Genomic DNA, 10604 nt, shown 5'->3' on the forward strand with positions numbered 1-10604 from the left:
GGTACAGGACAGGCAATAGCTGAGGGAGAGGGGGGATCACAGACTAGTGTGGGAGGAAGGGTGTGTGTGTGTGTGCAGAACATACAAAGTCAACAGGAGTGCAGGATGGAATGGAAGGAGGAGGCGGTTGTCGTGGTGACTAAGAGAAACCGAAAAAAACAAAACTCCAGGAGGAAACGACCTGTTTCTCCTTCATTTCTCTCTCTCTCTCTACCCCTCCCTCTCAGTCTCTCTCTCTCTCTCTCTCTCCCTCTCTCTCTCTCACTCTCTCTCTCTCTCTCTCTTTCTCTCTCGCTCTCTCTATCTCTCTGTCTCTGGCTCTCTCTCTCTCCCGCTCTCTCTCTCTCTCTCTCTCTCTCTCTCTCTCTCTCTCTCTCTATCTCTCCCTCTCTTTCTCTCTGGCTCTCTCTCTATCTCTCTGTCTCTGGCTCTCTCTCCCTCTCCCTCTCTCTCTGTCTCTGTCTCTCTCTCTCTCCCTCTCTCTTTCTCTCCCTCTCTCTCTCTTTCTCTTTCTCTACCTCTGCAGTGAATGAGTTGACCTGACAGTGCTCCTCCTCTGCACTGAGTGCTGTGAGTCTCTCTCTGAATTATTTAAAAGCTGGGACCCCCACAAGTGCTTGTCTTTCCTTAACAACCCCTCACACACTCTCTCTGACTCTCTCTATCTCTCTCTGTCTCTCTCACTCTCTGTCTCTCTCTCTCTGTCCCTCCATTCCTGGCTGTCATTGCTCTCTCTGCTGGTGTCTGTCTTTGGGCGCTTCCTCTGCTTACTTCTGGGAAGCTCTCTGGCTGATTGCCGTATCGATGGGCCTCCCCGCGCTTTAACTTTACTGATGAATATAGCTTGACATACAGCCAGTAGCATATAGGCCATGTGAAGCATATGATGAGGTCATGAATAAACATTTATGCAAATGTTATGATTCTTATTTGAATCTGAATCTACTCATGATTTGAATGGTTCAAATGACACAATGTATGAACATTAGCAAATAAGAACTAACATGTTCCCCAGCTAATCCGTCCACGGCATCAAACATTGTTAGTGTGTAAGGTTATGAATAGGAGGAGGGCTGTTGTCCCTCTCTGTGTACCGTTTTTATTCCAGCCAAGAAATCTCTCGCTCCATTCACAAAGTGAGGAATTCTCCTGGTCGGTTCCTTGGTAGTGTTGTACATAAAAAGCCCTTCTCCTCCTCTTACTGGGCAACATATAAACACTCTGCAGGCTCTTATCAGTCCAATCATCATTACAGTTCCTCACTTTCATCACAGGAAGCGCTTTAAGTCCAGCTCATTAACCTGCCCACTCTCAATTGTGTGTGTGTGTGTGTGTGTGTGTGTGTGTGTGTGTGTGTGTGTGTGTGTGTGTGTGTGTGTGTGCGTGTGTGTGTGTGTGTGTGTGTGTGTGTGTGTGTGTGTGTGTGTGTGTGTGTGTTCATCTCTATCATTTTTTTTTATTTCAGACCAGGGATCTCTCGCTGAATTCAAGTTAGTTGCTTGGTGAGAGAACATTTATTCATACTGCATTCTGTGATCTGCTTCTCTCTTTTTCTCTCTCTCACTCTCTGTCTCTCTCTCTCTGTCCCTCCCTCAATCTCCCTCTAGAGATGGTTCTACCTCCTCTAACTAATCACCATGGCAACCTGGTAATCCCCGAACAGAAAAATTCTGACACTGACACATACACAAATGCACACAAATACACACACACACACACACACACCTACACACACACACACACATACACACGCACACACACGCACACTCACGCACACACACACACACACACACACACACACACACACACACACACATACTGTTGGTATGCACACCCTTGCAACAACATGAAGACAAAAGGCAGATAGTGCAGAGGCCCCACAGAGCACCTCCCAGTGAATGCTCTCCTAGGCATTCTGCTGTATGGCAGTATCATCTGATCAACAGCTTAACATGTTGAGGATAAGGCTCTCCTATGCATTCTGCTGTGCAGCAGAATCATCTGATCAATAGCTTAACATGGTGAGGATAAGGCTCTCCTATGCATTCTGCTGTGTAGCAGAACAATTTGATCAACAGCTAAACATGGTGAGGATAAGCTCTCCTATGCATTCTGCTGGCAATTTGATTGCATGATATGGACAGTATTATATATTGTCATTGGTGAAAAAAAGGTTATGTAAGAAGTCACCTTTCATGTACTGTATGCATATTGGATGCATGCATGTGCAAGTGCATATTTGTAAAGGCCTCCATGTGAGAATAAAAAAAAGAGTGTGTGAGTCACACAGGTCCATATATGCAAGTGTGTTTATCTAATTGATTTCACACTCAGGTCAGTGAGTCAACAGAGAAGGAAAAGCCCCTCACATACAGTTCTACATTCCATTCAGGTTCTGTACTGCTGTGGCTCCACAAATACGGCCCTCTATTCTATTTTAAACATTTATTTTTGAATTAATTATAAATTGAGACGTTAATAAAGCAACAGACTGAATACACGGCGTTCAACATGAATGCAGCCCAGAGCACGGTTGATTTGAGTTTAATCCATTTTTCTATCAATATCTAGTTAACAGTTATATCCTACCTTCATCACACAGAAACATTTGATGTAAAGTAGGGCAATCTATTCACAATATGTGATGTGCTTTAATCCTAAAAGTTCTCTAATATTGCATTTATAATGAAAAGACCTCTGGTCTCCACTGAAATATTAAAAAGTGCCACTAGATGTGGATGACTATCAGACCATTAGTCCAGGTCCCTCCTCCATAGCAGTCCAAAGCAATCAACATATCGAACATTTCTGTTGACAGCCTGAGGTTTTCAGGATGGTTCACTAGATTGATTGTGATGTCTGATGAATGAATAAACACCCTAAATTGGGTCTTTTTCTGCTGATTGCATTGATCACGCTTTACTAGCAGGCATGGCAGCCGCTGACAAACTGGCCGACACTAATAGTCGACATTGGAACAACTTCGCAGAGTGAAGGTATAAGAAAATTAAAAAGTGTGTTTTGGTTCTTGTAGTATTGTGTGTATTGTTACATTAGTCTGCTCTTCATTTGAATAGGATTCAAGCTTTTTGAATGAGATTCAAACACAAATCAAAAACAAAAAAATGATACACGCTATCAAGTGCATTTATCAACATAAACAATAGGAAGCCTGCCCTCAGTGTTAGACATATATACTAGGAAGTGGTGTGTACTAGGAAGTGTTGTGTATGAGTAGGAAGTGGTATGTGTACTATTAGGAAGTGGTATGTACTAGGAAGTGGAGACCATTAAAGTAGTGTTGGCAATTTCAGAAATACCATCCCCTCCAAATTTAAGTTAAACTAAATGAATATAATCAAAAAATGCAGGGACATGAATGGTTGCTGATTCTTTCCAAGGATTGAAATCCTATTTTATATACGATGTTGACACTTTGATCACACAAATGGATCTCATCGGTGCACAATGAGGATATGTCTCCAAGTTAAACCATCTGCATAGTGATGTCATGCTTCCAGTCAGCATAAACGAGGGACGAAGGAAGCACATTTTACTTGATCAATAATAAACATTCATAACGTGCAAGTTTCACAAATATTAACATAGAACATAACTCTGAAACGTTTAAAGGACGGATTTGTGTGCATTGCCGTTTACTGCAGTCATATATTTAATAATATAACATGTATTTTATACAGTACACTGATTGCTCTGCCGGGTCTCAGTAGGGATTGCCAGTAAAAGACAAAGGTTTATCGCTTGTATGCCAGCGTTAATTCGAATGGGTATTTTCTGATGGGGAGATGTGTTGTCTGGCTTTGCATACATATGTAAAAAAAGAAGGAAGGAGTAAATAGTGTGTGTGTGTGTGTGTGTGTGTGTGTGCGTGTGTGTGTGTGTGTGTGTGTGTGTGTGTGTGTGTGTGTGTGTGTGTGTGTGTGCATATATACACACACACACACACATATATATATATATATATATGATTAATGAGGCCTGGTGACAGGGTAGTGCAGGGTCATGTGCTCTGCTCCTGTGAAAGGCAGTCTATGTGTGCAGTAGTGGTGCACAACTTCTGGGATGCTGGCGAACACACAGCTGCTCTGGTCCAGGGTGTAGCCCAGGCCCTTGCTGCTCTTAGTCTGAGCCACGATGATGTGCACACAGCTCTGGCTGGTCCTGACAGGGAAGAGCACAGACCAGTTACCATAACGATCATGTATAATGTCCGGTTGCTATAACGAGGATGCACAGTATCCGGTAACCGTAACGATGATGCATAATGTACGGTTGCTATAACGAAGATGCTTAGTGTCCGGTCACCATAATGATGATGCATAATGTCCGGTTACTATAACGATGATGCATAGTGTCCGGTTGCTATAACGATGATGCATAGTGTCCGGTTACCATACAAGGATGCATAGTGTCCGGTTACTATAACGATGGTGTCCGGTTAACATAACGATGATGGATAATGTCCGGTTGCCATAACGATGATGCATAATGTCCGGTTACCATAACGATGATGAATGGTGTCCGGTTACCATAACGAGGATGCATAGTGGCCGGTTACCATAACGATGTTACTATAACAATGATGCCTAGTGTCAGGTTACCATAATGATGTTACTATAACGATGGTGCATAGTGTCCGGTCGCTATAACGATGATGCATAGTGTCCGGTTACCATAACAATGATGCATAGTGTCCGGTTACTATAACGATGATGCATAGTGCCCGGTTACAATAACAATGATGCATAGCATCCGGTTACTTTAACGATGATGCTTAGTGTCCGGTTACTATGACGGTGTGCATTCATTATATGAAAGATCAGAATAAATATTGGAAGACATAATGATTACAGTTGTTGACCTTAATGTTAATTGTACACAGTGAAAATGTGTGTGTATGTGTGTGTGCACCCACACACATGTGTGTATGCACATGTTGTGTACGTGTGTGTATAATAGGGATTATCATATGCTATACAGTCAATGCCCATGTGCATTCACAGCACAGCACTGACACTCACACAAACACATTGGCCATGCCCCACATATTCACACACACATGCATCTGTTTAGAACACCACAGGCACACACACACTCACTCACTTCAGAGCGATGGAGTATTTGCTGGTGCCTGATTCGCTGTCCCTCACGAGGAAGCTGGCCTCCTTGCAGCGCTGCAGCTGAGCCTCTGCCTGCTGGCGACTCACACTGCCATGGTACCAGCTGAGCGAGCGAGGGAGGGAGAGACACAGACACAGAAGGAGAAAGGGGGCAGAGAGAGGGAGAGATGACGCCACATACACCGTACAGTGATATATGGAGGAACGTCAAATATAATTGTAATAATGGCTGATGGCAGAGGAAGACACAAAGGGTGGGAGGAGGAGAGTGTGTGTTTGTGTGCATGGATGTGTGTGTGTGTTTGAGTGACGTGTGTGTGTGTGTTTGTGTGTGTGTGTGTGTGTGTGCAAGCGTGGGTGAGTGTGTATGTGTTGACTTGTGGGGACGGAGAAAGAAGAATCCCAGCCAACATAAATCAAGATAAGTCGAGCAGATGGTCATTTTGCAGGATGAACAAGGTAACAATGTCAAAGGTGAGCGTGAGATTAGTGGGGCGGGAGCACAGGAAAGAGACGAGATGGACACACAATCAAAGGAAAAAGATGGACGCAGCCGTACAGTGTGTGTGTGTGTCTGTGGGGGAGGGGGGGGGTTGGCTGGACACAAGGCAGTGGTGACAATGGCTTGAGGCGAGAGCCAATCATACACTAGTAGAATGTCGGTCGCCCTTCCAAAGGGATATTTATCCACACTGGATGGGGGAACACATACTACCGTGCTAGCTACGTTCTTCTGCGACATGCCAATAAGCATGGTCATGCCTGTAAAAGGAAAACCTCTTACAGCCATCCGACTCCCACCGACTCACCTCTGCTTCTCCAAGGGCAGGGTGGGGTCCACCTTGGCCACGTCTCCATCCAAGGGGCCAGCGGCAGGGGCCGAGGTGGGCAAGGGGGGGGAGAGTTTGGTGGTGGGGGAGGAAGAGCACGAGAAAGGCGAAGGTTTGAGAGTGGAGAACGAGGGAGAGGGGGGCGAGAGAGGGGAGAGTTTGAGGATGGGGGAGGAGGGGAAGGAAGGGGAGGACGGGGAGGAGGAGGAGGAGGAGGAGGAGGACAGGGAGGTGGAGACCAGGCTCTTGTTGTTCCAGGTCTTCTGTCTCAGGGTGTGCTGCGGCTGCTGCTGCTGGAGCTGCTGGAGCTGCTGGCGACAGGGGGTGGAGCCACCCTCCCTGCCAGGGGAACAGTCCCCCGCCTCAAACTGGGCTGGAGGAAGAGAAGGAGACAATAAGGGGACATGATGATAATAAATAGTAATGTTCCAGCAGGCATGACCGTCTAGCCCCCCTATTTCCCTTATCTTCAGTCCATTGTGATAATACTGTAAATGCACATTGTGTTTATCTCGTTGTATCTGTCTGACCACACCAAAACCCTTGACCATGAACTAGTTTGTAGATTCACACAAATTCTTATAAAATGAAATGAATAGGTACGTCAGACAGGTACAGCAGTGTTTAGATTTTGAGGAAACAATTCAAGGGCAGTCTAAAGTCTTTGAGCAATTGATTGATCTGATTTCCCTTCTGCTGAAGTCCCAAGACAACATCATCGCAATGCAGTTGTAAGAAGTAGTAGAGTATTTCATAGAAGAGGCAGGTAAGGGATCATCTGGAACAATGTCCCTAGCTCTAGGCTCAGGGAGACACAATGGGGTATGTAACTGAGTTTAAAGAATCCTGGCTCTCTGTCCCACTCCCACTGTGTGCGTGTGTGTGTGTGTGTGTGTGTGTGTGTGTGTGTGTGTGTGTGCGTGTGTGTGTGTGTGTGTGTGTGTGTGTGTGTGTGTGTGTGTGTACCTGACAGGGCCCTGACGATGTCCTCTTTCCTCCACTCCCAGGGCAGCTCATACTCCCCTGGGGGACGCACGTCGGACTCGGGCCGGGTCACGGGGATCCACACCCCCTCGCTGTCGCCCGCGGGCCCTCCCTCGTAGGGCGTGTCATAAATGTTGAGGGGCGGGGGCTTGCCGTCCTCCCCCCTCCCCTCTACATGGCACCCCTGCCCCCCCTGGCCGCGGTCCAGCAGCACACACACCTTCAGCATGTCCTTGGAGCCGCGTCGGCGCACTTCTGAGACAGCAATCACGCAACAAACCTCAGAACTTTATTTCTTGCTATGGGTGAAGTTTTAATAATGGGTCAAATTTTAATAATCACATAAATTGTTGAGAATTGCACAGTCGACCATTTAAAAGGATAGAGGTTATGCGTGCCGGGTATCTGGTGGGGCCTGAAGAGTGGTGCTTAATGATTCACTGTTATTCCTTCTGATTTGACACATTAAAGATCCTCTCTAGTCTAGTGTGCTTCCTGCTTTCTATAAAACCTTCCTCCACACGAAAAAATAATTAGTCCTCATAAAATGTTATTCATTGCCCCATGACTACAGCATCAGCAGAGACATGTCGGCCTCCCTCAGTCATCACCATGCACTGATTTAACCATAGCTTAAGAACCCTTCTCAAAGCATTAGGAAAAGGTTGAAATGCAAACTGGGGGCAGTGGGGGTAGGAGGGCAGGATATTGTGTTTGTTATTACAAGTGTGCAAGTATACATTGTGGAGTGCTACAGGATTTGTTGCTGTCCAACAGGTAGTCTATGTGTCTGCTCTATTGTGTGGCTAAACAATGGAGCAATGGGGAGAAAGGTCAACATGGCCCCTGATTGGCTGACTGACAAGGCTACTTCCTGGCTGCCGAGAATGATTGGGTGATGCCACGGGCACCCGGGTTTGTTATAAGGCCGAGTGAGGGGTTTTCACATAAGGGCCGTTAATTATAACGGTGTGTGTGTGTGTGTGTGTTTGGTTGTGTGTGCTTAATTTTTGTGTGTGCATACGTCGGTGTGTGTGTGTGTGTGTGTGTGTGTGTGTGTGTGTGTGTGTGTGTGTGTGTGTGTGTGTGTGTGTGTGTGTGTGTGTGTGTACGTTTGTTTTTCAGTGCGTACGTGTTTGCGTGTGTATTAGGGGGAGGGGGAGCATGGGGCCAACTTCCTATCAAGAGAATGGGGCAAAGGAAACACAGGCAGGAGACAGGAAGCTGGAAGTTGGAAGTTGGAAGAGGAAGCTGCACCCATTGTCACTGCACAACACAGTTTCCTTAGCAACCATTAGTGGGAAGGGAAATCAGGGGAGACAGTGTGAGACTGGGGGTCTGCTGCTGTGGCTTCCCTCCTGCCTCCCTTTAAATTAAATCCTCTGGGGCCAGGTCATAACCACAATCTACATGTTGGGGAATGGGAATAAAAGTGTTCTGGGCTCAAGCCTAAATACGTGCAGATATGAGTGAAACATGTAACTCTCTCATTTTACATACTAATGCTTAACATTGTGTGCATACTTGATCACACAATGTGTTTTGTAAGTGAACACAGGATTTGTCCACTATGAGAGCAGCTTAAAATTTAAAGAAAGAAGAAAGACACAGAGAAAGACACAGAGAAAGAAACAGAGTAATACACAGAGAAAGACACAAAGACAGACACAAAGAAAGACACAGAAGGACAAAAGAAAGACACACAGAAAGACCCAAAGAAAGATTCAAGGTGTCATCCCCTTGTGTGCAGTGCAAGTGTGAGCCATCTCACCTGTGATGATGACCTGGGCATCATAGGGCTCCATGTAGCCGTCGTTCCCCCCGGCCCTCTCTGCCTCCCTCTGCTCCTTGGTCTTCTCTGCATCAAACGGGTCGGCGTAGTCCTCCAAGATGATCAGCTGTGATAAGGAGAACAACTGTCAGCAACAACAATGATGTATAGCCACCCAGCCGCCCAAGATCTACCTGGAGGAGACAATGGGACAGGGATAGAGCGGTGTGTGTGTGTGTGTGTGTGTGTGTGTGTGTGTGTGTGTGTGTGTGTGTGTGTGTGTGTGTGTGTGTGTGTGTGTGTGTGTGTGTGTGTGTGTGTGTGTGTGTGTGTGTGTGTGTGTGTGTGTGCGTAAAGTCTGTCTGTGTCTGTGTGTGTCCGTGTTTCTGTGTGTTGGCGTCCATGACAGCAAAGAATGGACGGTAAAGCTAGAGGAAATACTTGCAATCGGGTCAGCTTATTGTCTGTGTGTGTTGGGTCTCATACAATGTACAGAAACTGCGTTGTATTCTTTTGAGAGCAGGGAAACATGAGACTGCTTATGAGTTCAAAAAACAGCACAATAGATTGCTCTGATAAAAGCCTGATATCAAAAGATGAGGCAAAAATATATTCAACCAAACGGTGCCAAAACTTTATTTTACTTTCATTTAACTTTAAAATTAAATTGTAATTCTGTTCAACTCACCATTGTAGTTTTATTGTCGGGCTTCTCTTTGTCGTTTTCCGTTAGCTTTTTTTCCTTCTTGGCGGTGACTTTCGGGTTCTTGTCCTGTTTGTCAACTTTGATCATTCTACTAATGTAAGCGTGCGCAAAGTTGGTGGTGGAGGTCCTGGGTTGGCGGTTCTCATCTGGCCCCCCGGCGTCAACTTTTGAATTCTTCCGAAGAGTATCCCACACTGACCCCGTAGGACCGCTGCTGTTGCGCCCTAGTTCAACAGCAGAATTCTTACGGTTTCTTCCCACCAATAAACTCCCGACTGCTCCAACACCTCCATCCTTGCGTGGGAGTCCCTTCAGACTGTCTCGGGAAAACGCCGATTTGGAGCGAGGTTGTGGGCCAGACTCGGAGGCAGAACGAACGCGTTCGTTTCCGTTCTTAAGGTTAATGGGGAAATCTTTGAACCATTTGGCCATGACTGAAATGTTGGCCCAACCCGACTTTGCGCAGGTAATTTAATCCTCAAGTAATGATATACAGTGTGTACGGGCCCTATAATCAGACGTTAACAAATGTTCAGCCTAAATTTAATTTAGTAACACTTACTGTTTTCAGAAATCACCAGCACCCATTTTACGCACGGGTACTTTACGTGCGGCCTTTCCGTTCCCACTGTGACTCTGTGAGCTCTTGGTGGGACGTCGTTCTGCACCTTTTCTCCCTAACCAGGTCTACAATTAACACATCGACGGCTCCTGCTGCTGCATTGGCCAGTTCCCTTTATGTTTGGTCCAGTTGGCACCCAACAGGTACAACTATCCAAGGAGTTTGAAAAGTAGCCTTCGGAGAGCGTAAACTCGGAAGAATTGAAAGTTTTTCTTTGAAATTACTGGAGATCCCATTCCCGGAGTGTGAGAGAGTGCGTTGATTGTTCTAACCACAGAAGCGAATTGTAATGTGTTGAAGAAAGTTGTATCAAGAGGAGGATGTCAGGATATTTGGGAGTGGCCATATGCACTGGGCGGGTATTGTAACCTACTGTAGTTATGCCCACAGGGAGATTTAAACTGCTGTGAAGACGTTGGCCTTTGACAATTCGATTTGATGCATTAAATGTATAGGCTAATTATATAATGTACATTTCACGTCTCGTATTGGGAGCAATCTGGTATACTGCTATAGTGTCCTATTGAAAATGATGTATCTGCAGTTGAGG

At 45.8% G+C, this 10604-nt stretch overlaps 1 protein-coding gene across 1 annotated transcript; it reads right to left on the minus strand.

Annotated features, from left to right (window-relative positions):
• Positions 1–2430: 2430 nt before the first annotated feature.
• On the minus strand, positions 2431–10316 carry she (Src homology 2 domain containing E). The gene is made up of 6 exons (XM_079757754.1): positions 9415–10316; positions 8727–8853; positions 6938–7210; positions 5951–6344; positions 5125–5244; positions 2431–4182 (listed from the first exon to the last, which is right to left on the minus strand). The coding sequence occupies exons 1-6, from the start codon at positions 9862–9864 to the stop codon at positions 3990–3992; spliced, it is 1557 nt and encodes a 518-aa protein (XP_079613880.1). The 5' UTR covers positions 9865–10316; the 3' UTR covers positions 2431–3989.
• Positions 10317–10604: the final 288 nt, after the last annotated feature.

The sequence above is a fragment of the Pollachius pollachius genome (genome assembly GCF_949987615.1).
Source record: "Pollachius pollachius genome assembly, chromosome: 1".
Classification (NCBI taxonomy): Eukaryota; Metazoa; Chordata; class Actinopteri; order Gadiformes; family Gadidae; genus Pollachius; species Pollachius pollachius.